At 36.3% G+C, this 27312-nt stretch overlaps 2 protein-coding genes across 4 annotated transcripts in view; both read left to right on the plus strand.

The window, feature by feature from the left end:
• MEGF10 (multiple EGF like domains 10) overlaps positions 1–27312 on the plus strand; it is a 114401-nt gene that overhangs the window by 23798 nt on the left and 63291 nt on the right. For both annotated transcript variants that reach the window (XM_044662215.1, XM_044662222.1), the window contains exons 4-6: positions 9338–9430; positions 18063–18309; positions 20418–20538. In XM_044662215.1, coding sequence (XP_044518150.1) covers positions 9338–9430; positions 18063–18309; positions 20418–20538 — 461 coding nt within the window. The remainder of the gene's footprint in view (positions 1–9337; positions 9431–18062; positions 18310–20417; positions 20539–27312) is intronic.
• On the plus strand, positions 26760–27306 carry LOC123236009 (small ubiquitin-related modifier 2-like). 2 transcript variants are annotated; one of them, XM_044662268.1, is made up of 2 exons: positions 26760–27069; positions 27127–27306. In XM_044662268.1, the coding sequence occupies exons 1-2, from the start codon at positions 26916–26918 to the stop codon at positions 27201–27203; spliced, it is 231 nt and encodes a 76-aa protein (XP_044518203.1). In that variant the 5' UTR covers positions 26760–26915; the 3' UTR covers positions 27204–27306. The 2 variants fall into 2 exon arrangements, with proteins under 2 accessions (XP_044518203.1, XP_044518194.1); XM_044662259.1 differs by having other exon boundaries at positions 26760–27306.

A 27312-nucleotide genomic window follows, 5' to 3' on the forward strand; every position in this document is an offset into this window, starting at 1 on the left:
TTTGATTTGCATTTCTCTAATTATTAGAGATTTAGAACACTTTCTCATGTACTTATTGATACTTTTGATTTCTTTGTCTGAAAATTGCCTATTCATGTCTCTTGCCCATTTTTCAATTGGGGAATGGCTTGATTTTTTATACAATTGATTTAACTCCTTGTATATTTGAGTAATTAGACCCCTGTCAGAGTTTTTGTTATAAAGATTTTTTCCCAATTTGTTGTTTCCCTTCTGATTTTGACTACATTGTTTTTGTTTGTACAAAAGCTTTTTAGTTTAATATAATCAAAACCATTTAATTTACATTTTGTAATTTTCTCTAACTCTTGCTTGGTTTTAAAATCTTTCCTTTCCCAGAGATCTGACAGGTATACTATTTTGTGTTCACTTAACTTATTTATAGTTTCCCTCTTTATATTCAAGTCGTTCAGCCATTCTGAATTTATCTTGGTGTAGGGTGTGAGATGTTGATCTAAACCTAATTTCTCCCATATTGTTTTCCAGATTTCCCAGCAGTTTTTGTCAAATAGTGAATTCATGTCCCAAAAGTTGGGCTCTTTGGATTTATCAATACACTGTCTTGCAGACATCATTAACCCCAAGTCTATTCCACTGATCCTCCCTTCTATCTCTTAGCCAGTGCCATATTGTTTTGATGACTGCTACTTTATAGTATAGTTTAATATCTGGTACTACTAGGCCCCCTTCCTTCACATTTTTTTCATTATTTCCCTTGATATTCTTGATCTTTTGTTATCCAAATGAAATTTGTTATAGTTTTTCCTAATTCAGTAAAGAAGTTTTTGGTAATTTGATAGGTAAGGCTCTGAATAGGTAAATTAATTTGGGTAGAATGGTCATTTTCATTATCTTAGCTCGTCCTACCCATGAACAATTAATGGCTTTCCAATTGTTGAGATCCAGTTTTATTTGTTTGGAAAGTGTTTTGTAGTTGTTTTCGTATAATTGCTGTGTTTGTTTTGGTAGATGGATTCCTAAGTATTTTATGTTGTTTAGGGTGATTTTAAATGGTGTTTCTCTTTCTACCTCTTGCTGCTCTAATGTGTTGGAAATATATAGAAATGCTGATGATTTATGTGCATTTATTTTGTATCCTGCAACTTTGCTAAAGTTGTTGATTATTTCTACAAGCTTCTTAGTTCATTCTCTAGGATTTTTTAAGTAGACCATCATATCATCTGCAAAGAGTGATAGCTTAGTCTCCTCATTGCCTATTTTGATACCTTCAATTTCTTTTTCTTCTCTAATTGCTACAGCTTGTGTTTCTAGTACTATGTTGAATAATAGAGGTGATAATGGGCATCCTTGTTTCACTCCTGATCTTATTGGGAAGGCTTCTAATTTATCCCCATTGCATATAATACTTGTTGATGGTTTTACGTATAAACTGTTTATTATTCTTAGGAATTCCTATTCCTATACTTTTCAGTGTTTTCAATAGGAATGGATGCTATATTTTGTCAAAGGCTTTTTCAGCATCTATTGAGATAACCATGTGATTTTTGTTTGTTAGACTGTTGATATGGTCAATTATTTGGATGGTTTTCCTAATGTTGAACCATCCTTGCATTCCTGGTATAAATCCCACTTGATCATGGTGGATGATGTTCTTAATTACTTGCTGGAGTCTCTTTGTTAATATTCTATTTAAGATTTTTGCATCTATGTTCATTAGGGCCAGTTTCTCCTTTATGAATTTGGATGCTATAACACTTGGTGCATATATATTGAGCAGTGTTATTTCCTCATTGTTTATACTGCCTTTAATCAGGATGTAATGACCTTCCCTGTCTTTGTTAATCGTATCTATTTTTACTTTGGCTTTGTCAGAGATCATAATAGCCACTCCTGCCTTCTTTTTCTCATTTGACGCTCAATCCCTTAACCTTAAACTTGTGTATGTCTGCCTGCCTCGTATGTGTTTCTTGTAGACAACATATGGTAGGATTTTGGTTTCTGATCCACTCTGCTATTTGCTTCCGTTTTACGAGGGAGTTCATCCCATTCACATTCAGAGTTACAATTATCAGTTGTGCATTCACTGACATTTTTGTATCCTCCCATAGTCCCACTTCTTCTTCTTACACTATTTTCTTTTAAACCAGTGTTTTGCTTTGAGCCAGTATCCCTTATCCCCTCCCTTTATTGACTTCCCTTTCTGCCCCCTCCCTTGTTATTCCCCTATTTTTGTTTTTTAAAGGCCTAATGAATTCCCTTCCCCTTCTTCTCCCCTCCCTTTTTTGACCTCCCCTCTCCCCTGCTCCCTTTGTTTTATCCCTTCTGACTTTCTCAGTAGGGTTAGAAGGAGTTTTTTATCTGAATGGATAATAAAGCTACTCTTCCCTCTCTGGGTTGATTACACTGAGAGTAAGGTTTGATTATTACCTCTTAATGCTCTCTTCCTCTCCTTCTTATAATAGTATTTATCCCCTCCTCTTCCCATGCCCTCTTTGTGTGTAATAGAATATCCTATTTTTCTTATTTACTCAGATTTTTCTTGGTGTCCCCTACTATTCCCCCCCTTTCCCACCCCCTATGTCTTCTTATACCATTTAGTATCCTGTCCTCTCCCTATGAATCATTCCTCTGGTTGCTATAATAGTGAATATTATAATAGTGAGTAGAGTTCACCACAGAGAATTATACATAGCATTTCTCCTCATAGTAATACAGATAATTAGATCCTATTTAAGCCCTTAAAGAGTTAAGTTAAAAAAGTTATGAGTTTTTTTTCTTTTCCCTCTGCCTCTTATTCACCTCCTCATGTTTCTCTTGATTTTTGTGGTTGGGTATCAAACTTTCCATTTAATCCTGGTCTCTTCTGTGCAAAAACTTGGAAATCCTCAATTTTGTTGAATGCCCATACTTTCTCCCAGAAGTATATAGTCAGTTTCGATGGGTAGCTGAAGGCCCAGCTCTCTTGCCTTTCTGAATATCATGTTCCAAGCTTTGTGGTCTTTTAGCGTGGAGGCCGCCAGATCCTGTGTGATCCTGATTGGTGCTCCTTGATATCTGAATTGTCTCTCTCTGGCTTCTTGTAAGATTTTTTCCTTTACTTGGAAGCTCCTGACCTGGCCATCACATTCCTGGGCATTGTCCTATCTGGATCGAGTGTAGAGGGTGATCCATGGATCCCCCCAATGTCTATATTGCCCTCTTGTTGTAGGACTTCAGGGCAATTTTGCTGAATGATTTCTTTTAATATGGAGTCCAAATTTCTATTAATTTCTCCCTTTTCAGGGAGACCAATGATTCTCAAATTGTCTCTTCTAGACCAGTTTTCTTGGTCTGTCACTTTCTCCTTGAGATATTTCATGTTTCTTTCTATTTTTTCAGTCTTTTGACTTTGTTTTATTTGTTCTTGTTGTCTTGAGAGATCATTATCTTCTAATTGTTCAATTCTAGCCTTTAAGGACTGGTTTTTGGCTGTAATCTTTTGGTTTTCGGCTATAATCTTTTGGTTTTCCTTTTCAATCTGGTCATTTCTGGTCTTTAGTTGACTTGGCTCACTTTCCAATTGCGAAATTCTGCCTTTTAAACTGTTATTTTCTTGCCAGATCTCTTCCATCTTCTTCAACATCTCATTTTTGAACTCTTTAATAGCTTGTGACCAGCTTTCATTGTTTTGGGAAGGTTTGAATTTTTTTTTTTGTCCTCCTCTGTTGTCTGGATTTTCTCTGTGTAGAAGTTGTCAAGTGTTCCAGAGTTTTTCTTGATAATCTTTTTCTTCTGGGCTTCCCTATGGCTTGCCATTGTTAGCCCTGCCCCTTTTCAGTTTTGTCTTCACACTCAGGGTCTGCCTGCACTTTCTAAGCTCCCAAGGGCTCAGGTCTCCTTGTCCTCGGGGTCAGGCCTCCTGGAAGTCCCTGGTCTGCCCCTCTGCCTGAGGCTCCTTTAGCAGTCTCGGGGGCTGCTTCCACAGCCTTGCTCCCTTCTGCACTGGGTCTTCACTCGATGTCCTAGCTTGCGCTGGAGATCTTTATTCACACCCAGGGCACTGCCTTCACCCGCGAAGATGTTCGGGAAAGTCCCTGCGTTAGAGATCTTTGTCCACGCCTGGGGCAATGTCTTTCCCTGGGCAGACTCTTCGGAATGTCTGTGCGTGCCCCCCAGCCACTTGGGGTCCCACATCTTGCAGCTCACAAGTACAAGCCCTGGGGCTGCTAGTGATTTACTGGTTGCCCCAATCCTGCTTTCACTCTTGTGTGTTGGCCTTAGTGCTGTGCGTGGTGGCGGGGGGGGGGGGTGGAGGGGCTTCTTCCTCTCAAGTTTTAGTGAGAGCTGTTTTCACCCCTTTATAGTGTGGAAATGCCCCGATTCTGCGTACCTTCAATGCTGCGCCCTGTTGTGGGGTTCCTTCGTTCATCTGAGTTCGTTTTTATGTCCCCTTGAGGAGTCCTGTATGCTTCGGTTAGGAGAGATCGAGCAGCTGCTCCTTACTTTGCCACCATCTTAACTGGAAGCCCTGTACAGGAGCCTCTATGCCTACTTTTCATGCTGTTTTCTTCTTTAAAGTTGTTTCACTCTGTCTTCTTATTGGTTCTTTCACTCCTATATTGTTTTGTGATATTATTTTAAGCTTGGTTGGAGAGAATTCTCATGGTGGTTTTGAACTTCCATGCTTCTACTCCACCATCTTGTCTTTGGACTACCTTCTATTTTGGAATCAATACTCCATATTGGTTCCAAGGAAGAAGAACTATAAGGGCTAGCAATGGGGGTGACATGACTTGCCTGAGTTCATACAGGTAGGAAATATCTAAGGCCAGAGTTGATCCTATCCTCTAGGCCTGACTCTCAAATCCCTGAGTCATCTTGTTGTCTCCAACTAGATTTCTAAGAAATCAGTTTCTTAAGATATATTCCTTTTAGGAAAGAAACCATTTGAAAGTTTATTGCATAGCTACTAGAGTTAATTGAATAGTAGAGGGTCACCACTTTGAATGGATTATGGATTCTCATGAAGAAAGATTTGAGTCAGGTAGACCCACCAGCAGAATATTATAATAGCCCAAGTGTGAGATAATGAGGGCCTGGCAGTATGAAAGGAGAGAAGATAGAACATTCAAGAGATGTTGCCAAGGTGAAATTGTCAGATCTTGATAGTAGATTGAATATAGGGAAGTGAGAGAGAATGAAAAGTCAAGGATAATATCAATATTGTGAGCATGAAATTCTGGGAGGATATTTTACTTTTGACAAGTTAGGAGAGGGATGGGTTTTATGGAGAAAATAATGAGTTCTGTTTTGGACATGTTGAGTTTATGATATCTACTGGTCATCTAATTTGAGATCTCTGAAAGATAATGCAAAATTGGACGTCAGCAGAGAGATTAGGACAGGGTAGGTAAATTTGAGAATCATTGGCATACAGATTATAATTAAATCTATGTAGAGAGAAAAGAGGGTCTCAGACAGAATCCTGAGGGACAGAAGCAATTAGAAGGTGTGATCTGGAAGAGGATCCAGCAAAGGAGATACAGAAGGAATAGTTAGGTTGATCTGAAGAAAACCAGGAGTGAGTGATGGGCCAAAAACCTGGAAAGAAGAAAGTATCAAGAAGGAAATAGTGATTAAGTCAAAGTCTCAAAGGCTGAAGAGAGGTCAGAGAGAATGAGGACTGAGGAAAGGTCATTGGATTTGCAACTAATAAATCATTAGTAACTGGAGAGAGCAATTTCACTGGAATTGCCTAATTGGGTTAAGAAAAGCAATCTCTTGAACAGACACTTTTCAGATGAAAAAATGTTCTAAATCCCTCTTGATTAGAGAAATGCAGATGAAAACAACTCTGAATATCAGCTCACATCTGTCAGATTGACCAATATGTCAGAAAAAGGAAATGATAAATGTTGGAGAGGAGGTAGGAATAATGGGTCACTAATGCACTGTTGGTGGAACTGATCTAACCATTCTTGAGAATTATTTGGAACTATCCTCAAAGGGCTCTAAAATTATAAATATCCTTGGATCCAGAAATACCACTAATATTTCGGTATCTCAAGGAGATCTTCATTAATTTCATCTTTCTTTATTTGATGAAAGTGTTTAAGGATACATTTTTACCTCAGGAAAATTTACCTTTGGGTTCATTGGCTGAATCCAAGAAATTTCTGTAGATTGTCCTAATACTATTTTATTTGATGTATTTATCCAAAGTTTCTATGATTTTTTTAAGGATTAAATTATTTTTTCCATTTATATTTTTTTTCTTCAAAAGCCCTTTACTGAATAATTTTTATGGCCAATAGAGGATGTGCTTACAATTTCTCTTTTGGTCTCTGATTTTATCTGCATAGCAACCAATGTTGGGTAATACAACTATTATCTTTATTTTATAGGTGAAGAAACTGAAGTTTAGAATGGTGAAGTGTCTTGCCCTTTAGACACCTCTAGTAAATTACTGTTCTGAGATCAAGCCCTGTTGGTTTCAAAATGAATACTCTTAATTTCCCTGTACTATTATTTTCTTTTATAATTTTGACCCCAAAGATGATGCTATTGGACTTAGTTTTAATAAGAAAAAAATCATTAGAAGTTTACCTCTCCCCCTCCCCCAATTGCTTACAGGATGATTGGTTTTCCACAAAATATCATTTATTTCACCATTGTCGGTTCAGATTTTGGGCAAATGCCTACTCAGCATTTTTCTTTAAAGGATAAAGAACTTCAAAATTATCTCTATCTGTTTCAATTTCCACTTATTATATTATATATAAATTATAGAGGGTTAGTCCTCTATAATTTATATATAATATATATACTTGGCATCATATCTGCTCTCATTTCTTTTTTTTTTTCAACCCTTAACTTCTGTGTATTGGCTCCTTGGTGGAAGAATGGTAAGGGTGGGCAATGGGGGTCAAGTGACTTGCCCAGGGTCACACAGCTGGGAAGTGTCTGAGGCCGGATTTGAACCTAGGACCTCCCGTCTCTAGGCCTGACTCTCAATCCACTGAGCTACCCAGCTGCCCCTCTGCTCTCATTTCTTATTGAAGCCCAAACCTCTCGTGGTAAGAGCAGAAATGAGACCCTGAAAAGTTGAATGTGTTGGAAAAAGTAAGAGATATAAGTGGAACCAGAACATATGTGATTTCTTGTTCATATGATCAACTTTGTGTATATCTATTTATTAATAAAAAAATACTTGCCATTTTATATTGTAAGACTGCTGGTCCTGTTCTTTGTTAATGGTACTATTCTCACCAGGAGCCATAGTTTTGTTAAAAGGACTAAAGTCAGACTATATAGTCATTATTTCAGTCCTAAGTTATAGTTACTTCAGAATTTTCTAAGATTTAGAACATTTCACACTATAAAACTCCAAATAGATATCTGATAGACATAAAGGAGAGGAGCAATGAAAAAATTATCTTTCATATCTAGAGATCTATAGGAGGATAAATGGATGGTTTTAATTACATTAAATTGAAAAGATTCAACAGACAAAACTAATATAGTTTAAATTAGAAGAGAACCAGGTAACTTGGGGGGGGGGGAGAATTGTTACAGCAAATTTCTCTGATAAAGGTCTCATATCCAAGGAATGTAAAGAACTGATTCAGATTCATAAGACCAAGGTCTATTGTCAATAGAACAATATTGGGGGGCAGCTGGGTAGCTCAGTGGATTGAGAGCCAGGCCTAGAGACGGGAGGTCCTAGGTTCAAATGCGGCCTCAGACACTTCCCAGCTGTGTGACCCCGGGCGGGTCACTTGACCCCCATTGCCTACCCTTACCACTCTTCCACCTATAAGTCAATACACAGAAGTTAAGGGTTTAAAATAAAAAAAAAAATAGAACAATATTGGAGCAGTGGGTATGTGACAAAGGTTGATGGATTGTAAATTGCCTTATCATTCTGAAAGGTAATTTGGAAATATAGCCCAGAGTTACTAAAGTATACATAATCTTTGACCCAATGATGCTGCCATTAAGTCTGTACTCAAAAGAGATAAATGAAAAGGGAAAAATGCCATGTGTACAAAAATATTTATAGCATCTTTTTTGTAGTAGCCCAGTACTGAAAATAAAAGGGGCACTCATTCATTGGGAATGGCTAAACAAATTGTAGTATATGAATATAATGGAATACTATTGTGCCATATCCAATGGATTGTTTCTGAGGAAACTGAGAAGACTTATAGGAATGACTACAGAGTAATCAGAAGTAGGAGAATAGTTTATACCACATTACTAAGAAAAAATATTTTAAAGGACTTCAGAACTCTGATCAATGCAATGATAAGCCATGAGCCCAAAGAACTGAAGATTAAATACACTGCCAGAAAGATGATAAGCTTAAAATGCAAGATAAGACATATATTTTTGGCATGGCCACTGTGGGAATTTGTTCTGCAGGCATATTTATATTGAAGGTTTTATTTTTTGTTTTTATTGTTCAATTGGAAAGAAGCAGTTGGAGTGAGAGATGATAAATGCTTGTTAAGTTAATTAACTAATTTTTTAAAAGGAAAAACCCACCAAATTAACTGGATGGCATTTTGCCCTACATGTATTAGCACATAACGGCTGATTTTGAACTTAGCTTAGTTTAGTACCAATAAATTGCTTCTTGACACCAGAAATTCTTTTAGTTGTTTCTATTCTACCATGGTCTGTCCTCTCTGTGTAGGAATTGCCTTTTTTTTTTTAAAACCCTTGTACTTCGGTGTATTGTCTCATAGGTGGAAGAGTGGTAAGGGTGGGCAATGGGGGTCAAGTGACTTGCCCAGGGTCACACAGCTGGGAAGTGACTGAGGCCAGGTTTGAACCTAGGACCTCCTGTCTCTAGGCCTGGCTCTCACTCCACTGAGCTACCCAGCTGCCCCTAGGAATTACCTTTTGCTTTATCTCTCATAAGTCACAAAATCATGAAAACATCTTGCTGTTTTGAGTTGTGATATACAAGTATATAGCTATTCACAGAGCCACCCAGATGACAAAATGGAAATATGTTGATTAAATAAATATTGGATTCTCTATTTTCTCTTTTAAATTGTCTACTGTGTTACCATGAATTTAAAGAATGGAAATGAAGGACTACACTTTGAAATCTTCAAACAAGGGTAAATTATATAATGAACCAGAAGACTGAAGAATAAAATCATAAAAATTATCTCATTTATTCCACTCTATTTCTTAGTATCAGATTACTTTGATAATTACCATTTTGTAATATAGTTTGAAATCTGATATTGCTAGGTTACCTTCTTTCAGTGAAGAACATTTTCAAGCTAGAATGTTGTTTTGTAAAAATATTTTTTGTTTTTTGAAGTGTTTATGAAAGTTTATTTGATTGATTTTTCTTTGATAGCCCACTGTGCTGATAAATGTGTCCATGGTCGCTGTATTGCTCCAAACACCTGTCAGTGTGAGCCTGGCTGGGGCGGAACCAACTGCTCCAGTGGTAAGTTTCCACCTGCTACTATCTGTCTTAAGCTGTTTTTACTGTATGGACTTTCTTGTTTGGGAATTAGAAAGGCTTTTCCCTTTTTTGAACTGGTTGACATTTGTACTTATTTTATTATGAATATTGTGTGGGATCTCTCTTTCAAATAATAACTCAGAGGCCTGTTGCTTAATGCAAAATTCTAAATATGTAAAGTATTTTATTCGAAGTTGATGCCAAACTTTAGTATTCTTTTTTTTTTTTTGCCTCAGTAAGGTAATACAGGTGACTTTTCCATTATGTTTTAAATCCTCTTTTTATTGTTTTATTTTTAGTGATAAATTTGTTTTGGTGAATCTCCAAAATTTGCCCTTACCCTCAAAAAGAAATGTTTATGTACAAAACTGATTTTATATCTCATTTTTAATGAGTTTGGAGAAAAAGGAAAATGATTGCTTATTCACAGATATGGAGAGTTTTATTGTAAAAGCAACAATTTTTTAAATAATTGAAATATATTTTGAACTTGATAAGACACGTTCCATATTAGATTTTTTTACATATAAACTAAGCTTTGGATTTACTTATTTGAAAACTCATTTTCAAATTTTTGAAAGAGTTTGAGCTAAATGTTTTGTTTTGTTTTTAAACCCTTAACTTCCATCTTAGAATCAATACTTTGTATTGGTTCTAAGGCAGAAGAGTGGTTAGGGCTAGGCAATGGGGGCCAAGTGACTTGCCCAGGGTCGCACAGCGAGGAAGTGTCTGCATTCTGATTTGAACCCAGTTGTTTGTCTAAACTCTTCAGATTCATTGTACATATGAATAAGTATGTCTGTGTACATGTTTTAAATATTGGCAGCAGTTTAAAAATATTTAGTTTTCCTCTAGTTTTAAATGAGACACATGCTACTTCAATGATTCCATTTTTCTCCATATTACAAAGTCAGTAAAAAGTATGCTTAGAGCACATTAAGGTTACAGTAAAAGAAAAGAATCACAAATAACCCACTTTTAAAAAAAGCTCATGACATATTCTGATTTTATTCTTTTGACATGGAGAGGTTTTTATATCAAAGAAATTATGTTATCTAAAATCATTTGACTTAACTATAATCATCAGAAAGTTTGATCAAAATGTGGAAAAGAAAAACCATGTTGGCAATGTAAAATTAAAAGAAGAAACTATATAAAATTAGTTGCCAATAAAACCAATGAATTAAGTTAGATTAATTATTATTTATAAGTATATAAAATACCCAAAACAACAAAACAAGAAGTAGAGAATTTAATCCAATTTCAGGGGGGAAATATTGAACAAACCATAAATGATGTTTCAAAGAAATAATTTCTGGGACCAAATGGATTCTCAAGTGAATTTTTTTAAAACCCTTATCTTTCATCTTAGAACTAATACTATGTATTGGTTTTTAGGCAGGAGAGTGATAAGGGTTAGGCAATGGAGCTTAAATGACTTGCCAGGGTGACACAACTAGGAAATGTCTATGGCCATTTGATCCCAGGACTTCCAACTGGCTCTCTCTCCACTGCGCCACCTAACTGCCCCCTCACAAGTGAATTCTAAAAAACATTTAAAGAAAAATTAGTTCCAAAGTTAAATAAATTATTGGAAAAAATAGCAAAAGAAAGCAACTCACCAAAATTCCCAAGGTACGCATTTATGATATGTAAACTGAGAAAAATCAAAGCAGAAAAAGAAACAGAAGTAAGGTAAACTAAGACATTGATCAGAAAACTTACTTCTCCCTGGAGAAAACAGAAATCAGAAATGAGTTTTCCTGTGAAGGTCAGTCAGCTCAGAACCAAAACAACATATGGTCAGTATCCATGAGAAAAAGAACTTTGTGGACAATGGAGATGCCAAACAGTACCTGATTCTGCATTTGATGTTAGCATAGGGATCCCCTGTAATTTCTTTTTGATTGCTTGTCCAGTTCCCTTATCAGCAGCTCTTGCTGCTACTTTTGCAGCTGTCTACAAGGCCCAAAGCTGGTGGTGCCACCACATGTACTTCAGGCCAGCCCCTATCCTAGTGTCAAAGAGCTTTCCTTCCAGCCTCCTAAGTTGTCATTAGCATGAAACATGTCTCACCCCACCCTTTTGTTGGCAACGCTGCTCTAGAATTCTGTTTGAGGCATTATTTTAAATTTGTTTGGAGGGGAATTTGGGAGAGTTCAGATGTAATGCTCCCTCTATTTTACCATCTTGGCTCTGACCTATCCATGTTTTTCAAATGAGGAAACTGAGGTACTTAGGATCATAATTATCAGATGTCAAAATCAGGTCTTACTAAATACGTGTCCAGATATCAGTCCATTATACCCTCTAGCTTTTAATGATTTTAATTTAATAAAAAAAGTTAATAAAGATAATGTGAAAAAGTGGGTTGGCAAGTGAGACAAAATGGTGGAGTAATAGGAAGTAATGCAGTCAAGCTCCTCTCTACAAATTCTTCCTAATAGTTCTAGAAAATGTACCAGACCAAATCCTGATGGAGACAGCCAGAAAAAGCTACATTGAGTCCTTTGTCTAGCCTAGCATGGCATGAGGAAATAGAAAGGTCTTTGGACATTGCTCACAGAATGCTTCAGCACTCATATTGGTACATCAGGGCAAGACTTATTCTGGGGAACCCTCAGATCCACACCAAAACACTGTGACAGAAATTAGTGGGCCCTGGCAGCTTTGTCATCCACTACCCAGTCCCTGGTCATAGATACTGGTCAGAGTAAGATAGGGACCTTGGAATTTCAGTGTCGGAAGACTTTGGAAGAAATAAAGAGAAAGGAGGAAGTTCAGAAACCAGCAGCAATGTATGACTTGAACCTCAGTTACAAAGCAGAGTCTTACTTCCAATCTCAGGCCAAAGGGGAGACTACAGTTCTGTCATTCTTAGCCAACAAAGCTTTCCAGCTGGTTTTTAGGGGAGTACAGAGCCCTGTTTGTACTCAGGTTTGTACCAAAACTTAGGGCAGGAACTTGCAGAATTTAGACCAAAACTTCAGCAATTAGACTTTGCCCTGGATCTTACCTCTCTGAGAGCACTGAAAGCTTACAGGTCTGCAGTTTGTCCCTAATTTCCTAGAATAACACTACCTCAAGAAAATACAAAATGACCATTCTAGATCCTCCCCCCCAAATTGCCACAGAGCCCAAGCTGAAAGTCAGGAAGTAGGAAGGAAAAATGAACAAACAACAAAAAAAAGAATCTCCCCAAAAAGAGTTGGTATGGTGGCAAGAAAACACAAGACATAAACCGGAAAGAAGAGAATGACTCTAAAACATCTACAAACAAAGTCCTGGAGAAAAATACATCTTGGGACACAAACTCAGCTAGAATTACTAGAAGAGATGAAATAAAAGTTTAGAAGAGTAAAAAAAAATTTTTTTAATCTAATAAAGTGTTTAAGGGGAAAAATGAAAAAGAAATGAGAGCTTGGAAGAAAGAGTTGGAAAGGGATTTAACCTCTTGGTACAAGAGGTATAAAACCTTATCTAAGCAACAAACTCTCTGATAATTTGAATGGACCAAATAAAATTCAATGAGTCAATAGTAAATATTAAAATAAAGTCAAAAGGCTGAAAAAAGATAGAAGGAAATATATTATCTCATAATAAAAAGAACTAACCTAGGAAACAGATTAAGGAGTAAAAATTCAAGAATGGGGGTGAGGAGTGGGAAGTGGATCCAAGATAATACAGAAGTATAGCGAGTAAAAGGTGGCTTGTCAACAGATTTATAAGTATTTATTGAGAGAGAGAGAGAGAGAGAGAGAGAGAGAGAGAGAGAGAGAGAGAGAGAGAGAGAGAGATTGAGAGATATTAGCCTAACTAGAATTTATTCTTCATTTGGTTGGCTAAGGCCCTGTTCCCACTGGAACTCAGCAGCTCACCATAGATCAAGAGCCAAGATAGGTTGGTGCCTGGACAGCTTAGAGAACTAGTCAGTTCAGGTCTAGAAGCAAAAAAATCCAGAAAGAGAGCCCAGCACACTTCTTGCCTGGGTTTAAGAACCCTCCTTGCCCACTGGCTTTAAAATGTCATGTTGACATTCTGCTGGCTATTCCCCATATTGTCATTCATCCTGACTTTGAATCTCATGCTGATGTCAGGGAACACCAGGGCTTAGACTCTACTCAGTATCAAAGTCCCCAAAATAATTTCCTTCACACAGAAGGTACAGGGACCCATCTAATTTCTACCAAATAATAGTTCAAAAAAGTGATGTTATAACATCTCCCAATGAATTGCAGCTTACATAACCAAAAGAAAGAAAAAGTAAAGTAATCTTTCAGCCCAAAACAACTTAGAAGCTGGCATCAGGAATGTAGTGCACCAGGGTGGTGGTGGAGTGCAGTGCTCTGGGGCAGGACCCACCTATGCAACAAGCCTTGAGTTCAACTGAAGCAATAGCCAACACTCCCAGAACTCTCAGACACAAATGGTAAGGCAGAGTTGGACAGCTCCTTAGAAGGAGATTGCAGGGATCTCTTTTCTGGCTCTGGGTGCAAGTCTCATGTCCTCTTGCCCTTATGCAGTACTAGGTTTCAGGCCTGGGACATAGTAGCAGGGTGAGGAAGAGCACCAGCATATACTTGTAGCCACAGGGGAGTAGGGAACCCTGATTACAATTCTAAGGGTTATAAGAGTGCTTGGGATTACTCACAGACTGGAGCACAGACCAGGAGAGTATTAAACAAGCTATTGTACCACCTTGAAGAACTGAAAGTAAATAGATTCCCAGTGCCAGCTCTGAAGGCAAACTTCTCAAAAAACCTGAAGCTTGGAACAGTGTTCCTTTCACCACAGTTACAGATCCCAACTTAACAGTTTTTAAATTAAAAGAAGAGAAAAAAGATAGGAAAATGAGCAAACAACAAAAAAGAAACTCAACATAGAAAGTTATTTTGTGACAGGATAAATCCATACTCAGAAAGAGATAACAAAGTCAATACTGTTGCAATGAAAGCCTCCAAGAAAAATATAAATTGCTTTCAATCCCAAAAAGAATTAATGGAAGAGCTCAAAAAGGATTTTAAAAATCAAATAAGAGAGACAGAAGAAAAATTGGGAAAAGAAATGAGAGGGCTATAGGAAAATCATGAAAAAAAAGTCAACATTTTGGTAAAGGAGGCATAAAAAAATACCAAAGAAATATTCATACTGAAAAAAATAAAATCGGCCAATTGGCAAAAGAGATACAAAAATCCAAAGTAGAGAACAGCTTTTTAAGAATGCAGAATTGGCCAACTGGAAAAAAAGATATATAAGAAAGCACTAAAGAGGAAAACTTGAAAGACAGAATTGGCCCTTTGGGAAAAGAGGTACAAAAATTTCCTGAGGAAAAGAAACTTTTAAAAAAGTAGAATTGGCCAGTGGTATGAAAAAGGCATTTGGAGGAGGGGGGAGGGAGAAATAAAATGGAGTAAATTATTGCACATAAAAGAGGCATGAAACAGTGTTCACAGGAAGATGAGGGAAATGGGGGGGAGAGTATATGAACTGTAATCTCATCAGAATTGATTCAGTGAGGGAAGGACATATACAATCAATTGGATGTAGGTAACTATCTCATCCAATTTGCCCTCATTTCTATCAACCCCAACCCACTTCTCTTATACCCTTTTCCTCTTATTTTCCTGTAGGGTGAGATACACAGTAATCTTAATGGTGCAGTTTTTTTTTTAACAAATCTTTCTAATAAAGGCCTCATCTCTCAAATATAGATAGAAATTAGTCGAAAATTTAAGAATACAGGTCATTCCCCAGTTGTTAAATGGTCAAAGGACATGATCATACAGTTCTCAAGCAAAGTAATTAAATCTCTCTATAGTCATGCAAAAATGTGCTAAATCACTCTTAATTAGAGAAATGCAAATTAAAACAACTCTGAGGTATCTTTCCTTCACTATCAGATTGGCTATTATGGCAGAAAAGGAAAATGACAAAACTTGGAGGGGATATGGAAAAGCTGGGACAGTAATGATTTTGGGAGGAGAGTTGTAAACTAATCCACTCATTCAAGAGAGCAATTTGTCCAATGACCAAAGGGATATAAAACAGTACATATTCTTTGACCCAGACCATTGCTAGATTTATATCCCAAAGAGGAAAAAAAATTAAGAAACACTAGGGTAATGCCCCTAAAAAAAGTTGGATTGTGGGGGGCAGCTAGGTGGCTCAGTGGATAGAGAGCCAGGCCTGGAGATGGGAGGTCTTGATTCCAAATCTGGCTTCAGACACTTCCTAACTGTGTAACCTTGGGCAAGTCAGTTAATTCCAATAACCTAGTCTTTGTTACTCTTCTGTCATGAAACTGATATTTAGAAATGATTCTAAGACAAAAGGCAAGGGTAAAGTTTTGGGGGATTTTTAAAATGATCTTTAATGAAATTAAGGACTTCTAAGCATTCCTGATGAAAAGACCAGAGCTACACAGACAGTTTTAACATATAAACACAAGAATGAGGACAAACAAAAGTGTAAATATGATTAGACAACAATAAGAGACTAAACAAGGATAAACTGATTATATTTAAATATAGAAAGTGCTCTCTAAACTGCTATCAGGGTCACTGAGAGAATTAGACAAGCCTGAGAGTAGTTCTATTATATCTTGATGATCTTAAGAAAATAATATTAAATATTAAATATAAATAATAAATCAATATAAATATTTGTCAATAATATAATATTAAATAAACAAAATATTAAATAAAATGAAAATAAACAAATAATTGAAATAAAATAAAATAGTAAAAAGAGTAGGGAAGAGGATGTGAGGTGAAGAGGTGCATACCTGCAGGGTGAGGAAACAGGAAAGGAAGATTAGGTGAAATTATCTAATATGTGTACCAGTAGAAATTTATTTAAATAAGGCAGTGATGGTAAACCTTAAAGAGAAGGAGTGTCAGGCACCAACCCACCTTACCGCACAGACTGAGTGTTATGCCCACTCCTCCCAGAGACCAAGTACCATGCCTCTTCCCCCCACTGAGTTCCAGGCATGCCCCCACCCCCTTTAACCCACACAGGGGAAGGAGAAAGAGCTCCTATTGGGCTGCTGGGCAGAGGCATGGAGAAAGTGAGGAATGTCTTTAGCAAGTATAGAGAGGCGGGGAGGGAAGTGGCCCGAGCTTCCATTCTCCTCCAACTCTGCTGCCTTTGAGCTGCTCACCTTACCCCTTGTGTGCTCACATTGGATTGCTGGGCAGAGAGGCAGGTGATGTGAAAAAATCATCAGGTAACAGTGGAGAGGGGGAGGGGAGCAGCTCTACCTGAGTCCCTCTGCCTTTCTAGTAATGAACTGGGTGGGGGGGAGTGGCTGGATGCCCACAGAGAGCCCTCTATGTGCCATCTTTGGCACCTGTACCAAAGGTTTGCCATCACTGAATAAAGGTAAGGTGGAGGACTAAATAGGAAAATAGGAGGGAAAAGTGAGACATGGACACTGGGCATGAAAGGGAAGACAGATTAAGGGAGGGTTTTTTGTTCATTTGATTCAGTTATGTCCAACTCTTCATGACCCTGTGGACCATACTGTCCATGGAGTTTTCTTGGCAGAGACTACTGGGTTGGTTTGCCTTTTCCTTCTCCAGTGGATTAAGGCAAACAGAGGTTAAGTGACTTGCCTAAGGTCACCTCTAGTAAATATTTATCTGATCCAAATTTGAATTCAGGTCTTCCTGACTCTAGGCCCAATGCTCTATCCACTGAACCATCTAGCTACCTTAAAGGTAGAAAAACAAGTTCTAAGAATATACAAAAACAATAACTCTTTTTGAGGTGTCAAAGAATGGGAATCTGAGGGGGTGTCCTTAATTGGGAAATGGATAAACAATTTATAGTATGTGGGTATGATGGAACACCATTGTGCTGAACTCTTTTCATTATAATGACTAATTAGGATTTTAGAATATTACTGATGAAACATTCTACCCATCTCCTGAAATAGAAGCAAAATATTACAGAATGAAACAAATGTTTTTTAGGACATGACCATTGTGAAATTTTGTTTTGATTGAATATATGTGTATTTAATAGGCTTTGTTCTTATTATGTTCTCAGTTGTGGGGAGAGGGTTGCATGGGAGGGGGAGAAGGTAGATTTTGACTAATTAAAACTATATATATTTTTTTTAATTTGAGAACTCTGTTCAGCATAATGAACACAATTCCTAAAGATTCATGATGAAAAATGCTTCCTACCTTCTGACAGAGAGGTGATGGACTTAGAGCCCAGATTTTGACATTTTTAAAAAATACAGGACCAATGAGAAATTGTGTTTTATTTTACTATATATGTTTATAATTGAGATTTTGTTTTCTTGTTTTTTCTTGGTTGGGATTGGTTGGGGGGATGGAAAGAGAGAAAAGGTTAATATTTGTTTAAAAATAAAATTGAATTTTAAAAAAGTGGGTTGAGATCAAATCATGGAAAGTCTTAATCACCTTTAATTTAATTGAGGAGTTTGAACTTAAGCTGGCATGTAATTAAAGCAATAATCAAGTGATGTGAAAGATCCCTTTCATAAAAATGGGAGAGAAATAACTATAGAAAGAAGTTGCTTGCATTCCCTTGAGGTGATATCCAAAACTACTCTTAAACTCTTTAATTTCCTATCTCTCAGCATGTGACCATGACCACTGGGGTCCTCACTGTAGCAGTCGGTGCCAGTGTAAAAATGGAGCCCTGTGTAATCCTATCACAGGAGCTTGCCACTGTACATCAGGCTTCAAAGGATGGCGCTGTGAAGATCATTGTGAACAGGGAACTTATGGGAATGACTGCCACCAAAAGTGCCAGTGTCAGAATGGAGCAACCTGTGATCATGTAACTGGAGAATGTAGATGCCCTCCTGGATATAATGGAGCTTTGTAAGTTATGTGTTGGGTGGATGTAGAATATCATTAAGAACAAGTCTTCTAGCTCATCTTAAACATCTTAGACATCTATGTTTCCAGATCTTTTTCTCTCTCAAATTACTGATTGTTGAATGACTGGATGTCAATGTGGTATAGATGAAAGAGCACTAGATTTGAAATCAGAAGACTTCTGTTCAAATACCAATTCTGTTATGTATATAACTTTGGCTAAGTCAGTTCATCTTTAGGAGCTTTTTCTATAAAATGAGAGATGCCTGTGTTCACACAGCCAGTATCAGAATAGACTCAAACTCATTTTTCTCCTTATTCAGAGTTGAGAGCTCTTTCCATTAATACTACTCAGCTACTTTTCCTTCATTGAATATGTTTCAAACTGAAGATGGCTTTGTCCTGAATTTATCAAAGTAGAAGAAAAGGGGTTTTTTTTGGCAGCTTATTGAGCAGGTTTTAAGTTGCAATGTCTTTTTTTCTGTTCATTTTTGCTCTCCATTTTGTATTTAATTTACATTAATTCTATAAATTCTTTAAAATTTGGGGATAGTGGACTGGTCTGAAAGTGAAAACAATCTGGGTTCAAGTACTGGCCTAATACATACTGGGTCTACTATGACCCTGGGCAAAGCTTTTTACGTCTTTGTCCCAGTCAACTCTCTAAGACTATAAGGTATAGAAGAGTTGCTTATATGTTTTAGTAGAAGGAATTTTCTCAAAAGAAGTTCCTTTTGTATATTGCAATCACTATGTTCTGGCATGTCCTGCAAAACTGGAAAGTATTAGTTCAATGATGAACCATGCCTATTATCTAAGAACTTGCCTATCCAAATTCTAAAAGGCTCAATCCCTAAAGGAAGCTAATGACTTTTACCTTACCAATTCATGAAAGGAAGAATTCTGACTTGTCATATCTGTGGAAAGGATGCCCATTTGCTTTACTGCTTGAGAGGCTGTGATTTCATTAGTGTGGTTACCTATGAAATTACCAGTCTTTGGAGGTAAAGAGTTTTTTTTTTCCATGTAGTAATTGAGTAGGAGCATTTTGGGAGACCTTTTAAGTTGTTGAAGAATTAAGATGCTGGAATTTATCCCAATGGTGAACTAAATAAATATGTCTGCCTCCATATTTGACTTTCATATAGAGGAAAGAGAAACAATTAGATTAAATACCTCTGTCATCATTTCCAGAAGACATTTTTATATTACATGATACATTGGCAAAAAGGAAGTAGAATTGGTTCAAACCCGGCCTCAGCCACTTCCCAGCTGTGTGACCCTGGGCAAGTCACTTGACCCCCATTGCCCACCCTTACCAATCTTCCACCTATGAGACAATACACTGAAGTACAAGGGTAAAAAAACAACAACAACAACAAAAAAAAAAGGAAGTAGAATTAGGAAAGGAGGAGTCATTCCTTTGTTATATTATACTTATTAATGTAAACATCACACCCTACAATAAAAATATAAACTCCTGGAAGGAAGGGACTATTTATTTTTTTGTATTTCTACAGCCTATTTCTGCCTTGTACATTTTTTATTTTCTTCTGTTGAGTAATTCCTCCTTACTAATGCAGAAAAGCAATCATTCTGCTACTTAAAGTTAAAGAAGAGAAAGTTTAGGAGTAAATAAAAATAGTCCGTGACATGAAGTCTAATAAGTAAGAGGAAGTAAGAGGAAGCAAGAGGAAGCAGGTTTAAAATAAAGCACAAGAGTTTGAGTTCAGTCATAAGAAAATATTTGACAGTAAGGAATGTTAAACGTTGGGCAATGAAGCTTTTTATAAGTAGGATGAATTCTTATTTCTAAAAAAAAAAAATTTAGTTTTGTCCCATCTAAATGTGAGAGAATGGACTGACAAGAATGGGTCCTATCGACTCATTAATACTTTTATGTTAACTATTTATTTTATTTCATGTTGTATTTATGCTAATTCAGTAATAATAAATTATTGAATTACTTGCTTATTTCAGTATTCTGAAAATATTTTACAGTAATTCATATCATAAAGTTTCAACCTGTGACAGATTATACCACTGTCAGGGGTTGAAGATAATGTTGCTTTGAAAATAACAGTATCATCTGTTGGACATTAATTCTTTAGCTGTGAGGATCTTTGCCCTCCTGGCAAGCATGGGTCACAGTGTGAAGAGAGATGTCCCTGCCAAAATGGAGGCATGTGTCATCATGTGACTGGTGAATGCACTTGCCCTGATGGCTGGATGGTAAGTTTTCCTTTTAAACTAAGTCAAAGATGTCCTCAGTTAATTGTCAGCCTCTTTTCCAAGTATTGTTTCAATTTCTAGACTCTCTAATTAAAGATGTGAAAAACTGAAAGAAGGAAACCCTTTGAAGGCAGTTTAAAAGGGAACATGAAATAAGAAATAGGAAACCAACTTTGGAGTCAGGAAGACCTGATTTTAAGTCCTTCTGCTGAGAGAGACTGTGTGACAGACAAGTAATTTAAACTTTCCCTGTGTCTATAGAAAATGAGATTATTCAGTCTAAGTAAGAAAAGGTTGGTAGTATTTTGATACTAATATTTCATATATAAATAATAATTCACGTTAGCTTCAATAGGACCTCTCAAAGAAACAGTATGTACTGTTACTTTTAAGAAGATATAGAATCTTGCTGAGAATGGTATTTTGGCCTTTTTTGGAGTCTGTTAACTGTCACAGATGGAGAGAGACTTTAACTGTATTCCTGAGGGAGCTAAATGGTGGGACTGTGATTCCAGAGATGAGAAGGCAACAGTTGCAAATAATGGTTAATAGTAACTCTAACTGTGATCTTTCTCCTTGAGATTCTTTAATCAAATATTTAAATATCTTTGAATTATTGGTTATAATTGTTTAGTGAGTACTTAATAGAAAAAAGAAGTTTCCTGTAAAAGATTATGGAAAAAGAGGTTTTCCAGTTTATTTTATAGCCTAGGAAGAGGGTTCTGAACCAATTGATTAAATAGTTTAAAGGCGCATGCATGGGGGGCAGCTAGGTAGCTCAGTGGATTGAGAGCCAGGCCTAGAGACAGGAGGTCCTAGGTTCAAATCTAGCCTCAGACACTTCCCAGCTGTGTGACCCTGGACAAGTCACTTGAACCCCATTGCCTTCCCTTACCACTCTTCTCCTTGGAGCCAATGCACAGTATTGACTCCAAGACGGAAGGTAAGGGTTTAAAAAAAAGGGAGGGGGCGCATGCATTTCTCTTCTAATAGCCTCCTTATAGTCTCATATTAAATAATAATCAAATTAAAATTTAAATAATAATGCTAATGTTAAATCAGAACATATATCCTTGAATATCTTGGAACAAAAAATGAAAATTAAGAAGAAAAATGAGCTAGGGACCATTAAAGAGAGGAGTGACCATAGCACCCAGACTATATGTGGATACTTATAATAATTTCTTAAAAGATGGGGACTTATCCAGAACTTTTTTCCTTTCCATATGTAGGTCTTATCCTTGAAAGGCCATTGTATGTCATAGAATAATAAATGCAAAGTACCTTAATGAAAAATGAATTTGCTTATCTTTACTGTTTTATTTGATAAATATTAATGAAATATAACTATTGTTTCATTGTTTATTACAATTTAATCTGCATGACTATTAAGTTAGCATTATTTGCAAAATATAATTTTTGTTGTAACTAGTTGACAAATGGAAAAGGACATGTTTAATTGGCATTGTCAGCTAATAGATATGAAATTGGGAGTAAAATTATGAGTAAGAAATGTGATATTAAATATTGTTTAAAACAACTTTTAAATAGATAGAGAACTTTGAAGTAATAAGGATAAGACCAAGAAAAACTCCTTAGTCAGTATTTTGTTAGTAACTAGATTCAAAAACTGCTCCTATAGTGATAGAAGAGAATAGCACCTGGAAGTTAACCTCTACACCATTCAATGAGTTGAGAAGTTGATTTTTATATATGAACAAATTTTAGAAGATGAGATTGCCAGTAGAAAAAATAAAATATAAGCTTTCAACTAAGAAAAATACGTAAGCCTCTTGTAGATGTTAAATATAGAATTCCTACAGCACAAATATATTGTAGGTTCGAATTGGGAATCTTTTCAGGACACTGCCCTCTTGCAGAAGAAATCAGTATTACTAAAAGACTAGCAGACATTTGAGCAAGACAAAATCTGAAATTTAGTGAAAAGTACCAGAGGTCTTGCTTTTGAATTTGTGAGGTCTTATGTCAAAGCAGAAAAACTAAAATCATATTGAGTACTTGTAAAAGCTGAAACGTCACTAGGAAGCTAGCCTAAGTGGTAAGATGGCATTTTGGGAGTTCAAAAATGTCACATGGAAATATGAAGAACTGTCCAAATTTGTTATGTAAGAAGATAGCCTAGTATTAAAATTGGTAGTGATATCATCTAAGAGAGCAAACCTAGTTAGACTGTCCCAAAGAGAAGAGGACCACAGTGATGGTCTGGATTAAAAGGCACATTTAGCAAAGATAGTGTCAGGAAATAAATATTTGAAAATATTTGAGCAATGGGCTTAGAGTGTAATTAATAGCTCAGTTCAAAAAAAACATTAATTTTTGAGTAACTCCTAAACATCTTTTCCTGACTGCTATGAAAAAAACCTCAGCAGGAGAGTAATATTGATGACACAGATCTGAAAATATAAATCTATAGAGATCTGTTTTAAAGTGGAACCATACACATAATTATTGTATTTATAAAGATAAAATATCAAAAGAATTGAATTCACAACAATCTAATGCAAAAATCATTAACCACACAATGCAAGCAAAGAGACAGAATTATCTTCTGTGGAGTTTCCAGCCTGGGTGGACACATAATTGATCAAAGTACCCAAAAGAGGAATATAGATCTCTTCTGTCAAAAACTGAATTCAGAATTTTAAATTCAGCATTGAGAAATCATGCCTGAGTCAGAGATAAAGGTCATCTTAGATTCCAAAATCAGTGAATGTGACTTCATTATCAATTAAGTCACAACAGTTGTATAAAAGAATTTCATCAGAACTACTTTTTGTTACAAATTTGGATTAGATGGCCACAACTAAATCAAGTGAATTTTCTTTTTTAGCAGTTGCACCATTGGGGTATCCTGATCCAACATAGAGGTTGTAAACCCTAATTGTTGATATGGGCTCTTAAATAGGATTGGACTGTTATCTCTGGGGTAACTTGTTCTGTTGATCAAAATTTGGGTCAATTACTGGCTGTGTTGCACTTAGATTGGTTACTAGGTTATATCATTCAGAGGTTGTTTTATGCTCCGAGGTCACCCCAACCAATCCTTAGGTTAAATAATTGTTATTAATTAAGCCCCACAAGGTCTTCTCATCTTATATTATTATACCTGCCTCTGCATGGGGAGGTTAATTTCACTGATTAAGAAAAAGAGACAGTTAAACTCTCATTATGCCATTCATACAAGTCTATTTAAGAGATAAGTGATTATGCTACCTTTGCATGATCAGGACACTGCAGCCATTGAAGTTAACTCACTGGGCAGTCAGTGCCTCCATTATAATCGTCCCTTGCTATATCGTGGCTCATTCATTGTGGCTTCATTGTATCACAGGTTTAAAAATATATATATATAGTTCTGCATCATAAAGTGATACTTATCCTGACACTGCCAAGTCCTTTGAGTTTTAAGCAATGGCTAGTAGTTCTCTGGCAAATAGTTTTGTTATTTAACTACTTAAGTTTATGGCTAAGCATAGTGAAATATCTAATTCCAGTTTGTGTCTTAGCTATTTTAGAATAAGCATAATTAAAGTAATTTTAATTGCTTATTTTAGTATTAACTAGAGCATATTACAGTTTAGTTAAGTATTAACTTTATTTAATATGTAGCTTAAACACCTTTTATGCTAAAATTCTGTGAATTTGGGTTAATCGTATGACCAGGTAGTTGGCATGAAATTTACCAACCCTAAGTAATTATGATTTAGTCAAACTTTTGTTTATAGATTAATGTTAGTCACTGTTGTGTCCTGAACAAGGTGTAGTGTGCCTGCTACCAGCTCCTCTTGTCTGGTGTTAATAGTTTAAAGGGCATTCTCACTGGACAGCAGAAGCTCCCATGTGTAGGTCCATTTAAAATTAACAGTAAGATTAGAACCAAACTTTTTGTTTATGGGACTATATTATAGACCATCTAAGCATTTCAGTGCTTTGCTTTAAATTGGTGAAATAATAAATTTTATGTGTTTTTGTAAGTTGAAACTTTAATTTGTATATTATGTCAGTATTGATTAAATTTAATTTAAAAAATTATAGTGTTTTATAGTGTTTTACTCTTATCCCTATATATATATATATATGTGTATGTACATGTATGTGTATATATATATATGCTTAAAGTTATGTCTTCCAGTTTGGGGGTTTGATGGAAACAAAGACATAATTTTTTATTGGGGTAGGGGGGTTTAATGAATATAAATGCAAATTTATATTTACTATAAATTATTATAAATTATTTGTGCATACTCTCTCCATCACAGGGGGATATATAAATCTATGTCTTTAAATCATTGATTTAATAGCAACTATTAATTAATTAAATTATAGCTAATTAATTCTCTGTATATATAATGTGGTTATTCTTATAATATGATTATATGTCTTATTATTATTCCCATTTTACTTTGCATGAACTCTGAGTATACTAACGTATGTTAGGTCCTAGATGATACTGGTGTTCCCCGGCATCTGCCCATTGGATATAGCTTCCTCCCCCAAAAAAATCCCCCATGCAGTGTAGCTAGTCAACTAAATACTTTAATTCCTGTGGGAATAGCAATGATTATGGATGCTGAGGTGAAGTAAGTTTGAGTATCAACATCTAAGCCTACTGTAAATATATGATGGGCTCACATGATAAAACCTAAGAATCCAATCAATATTAGAGCTCAGGTTATTCCTATGTAACTGAAAGGTTCTTTTTTACCTGAATAATATGTAACGATGTGTGAAATAATTCTGAATCCTGGTAAAATAAGAAAATATACTTCTGGGTGTCTGAAGAATCAAAATAAGTGTTGGTATAAAACTGGATCACCTTCTCCAGCTGGGTGGAAGAAGGTAGTGTTTAAGTTACAATCTGTGAGGGGTATAGTAATTCCTACGGCTAAAACTAGGAAAGATAATAATTGGAGTATTACTATAATTATTGCTGATCAGGTGAAGAGTAAGGTTTGATATTGGGATGTTGCTGGTGGTTTTATATAATAATTGTTGTAATGAAGTTGATATCTCCTAAAATAGCTGAAATTCCTGCTAGTTGGAGTGAAAAAATTTCTAGGTCAACTGAAACACCACAATGGGCAAGATTTCCTGCTAATGGAGGGTAGACTGTTCAACCGGTTCCAGCTCCTGCTTCTACTGTGGAGGATGCTAGGGGAAGTAGAAATGAAGGTGGAAAAAAAAAAATCTTACATTATTTATTTATTTATTTATTTATTTATTCATGAGAATGCTATATCTGGGGCACCAATTATTAGAGGTACAAATCAGTTTCAAAAACCCCCGATTATAATGGGCATGACTATAAAGAAAATTATAACAAAGGCATGAGCAGTGATGATTACATTATAAATTTGATTGTCACCGATAAGAGTACCAGGTTGACCAAGTTCTGCTTGAATAAGGAGGCTTAGGGCTGTCTCTACTATGCCTGCTCAAGCGCTGAAAAGAAGATATAATGTACCAACATCTTTATGGTTGGTTGAAAATGGCTGAGGTAAGCATTGAACTGTAAATTCAAAGACAGAGAATAACAATCTCTTTTTACCAAATAAATTGAAGTCAAATGTTTAGGCACTTAGCTGTTAGCTAAGACACAGCAGGATAAATACCTGCCACTTTAGTATTTAAACATAGAAAATGGGGAGGGAGGAGGTAGGGCTCTTCTGCATTCTTTTTTCTTGAAAGACAAGAGAGATGTCATGTAGTCTAGCAAAGGCTAGGTGATTTAACACCTGCTTAAAACTTTGAAGATCTTTGGTCTGTCTTATCCTAAGCCTTTGAGTTAGACTTTGAAGTATAATTATACATTGAATTGCAAATTCAAAGAAGTGGTTTAAATAATGCTATCAAGGGTCTTAAAGTATTTTGAGAATTTAGCTTAATTAAAATATTTGATTTGTGTTGGAATGATGCAAGGTAGAGACATTTCATTCTTAGGATAAAATAATGAATATGGGGGTTTGTGGTAAAAGTAAGGATGAATGGTTAATATTCAGATAGGTGGTGGTGTTTTTATCAGAAAAAAATTCTGTGTGATTTTGAATTATTGATCGAAGGAAATATAGTTAGGGTTGATGAATAAATAATCTGTATGTAGAAGAATAGATTTAATAGGGTGGATAAGGCTAAGATAGTTGCTATAAAAATGTCATTATGGCCACCTCCTCCTCCTCCTTCTCCTCGTCCTTCTCCTTCTCTTCTTCGTCCTCACTATCATCATCACCATCATCTTCCTTCTCATTCTTCTTTTGCTCCTGCTCCTGCCGCTACTGCTTCTACCCCCATTCCCTTGGAGCGGACCATCCTGGTGCCTCTTTTGTGAAGCGGCGGCTGAGGAGACCCCCGGACTCTCCATGGCCGACGAGAAGCTGAAGGAAGGAGTCAAGACTGAAAACAACGACCACATTAATTTGAAGGTGGCAGGGCAAGATGGCTCGGTGGTGCAGTTTAAGATTAAGAGGCACACACCACTTAGTAAACTAATGAAAGCCTATTGTGAACGACAAGGTTTGTCAATGAGGCAGATCAGATTCCGATTTGATGGGCAGCCAATCAATGAAACAGATACACCTGCACAGTTGGAAATGGAGGATGAAGATACAATTGATGTATTCCAGCAGCAGACAGGAGGCATTTACTAAAAAGAGAACCTGCAACTCTACTCCAGAACTGTGCTCCCAAGGAAAACAATACATTCACAATTAGAAAACCAAGATTTGGTTCCTTCACATCCTGACTACTGCAGTATAG

This window comes from Gracilinanus agilis, chromosome 1 (genome assembly GCF_016433145.1).
Source record: "Gracilinanus agilis isolate LMUSP501 chromosome 1, AgileGrace, whole genome shotgun sequence".
NCBI classification, from domain to species: domain Eukaryota; kingdom Metazoa; phylum Chordata; class Mammalia; order Didelphimorphia; family Didelphidae; genus Gracilinanus; species Gracilinanus agilis.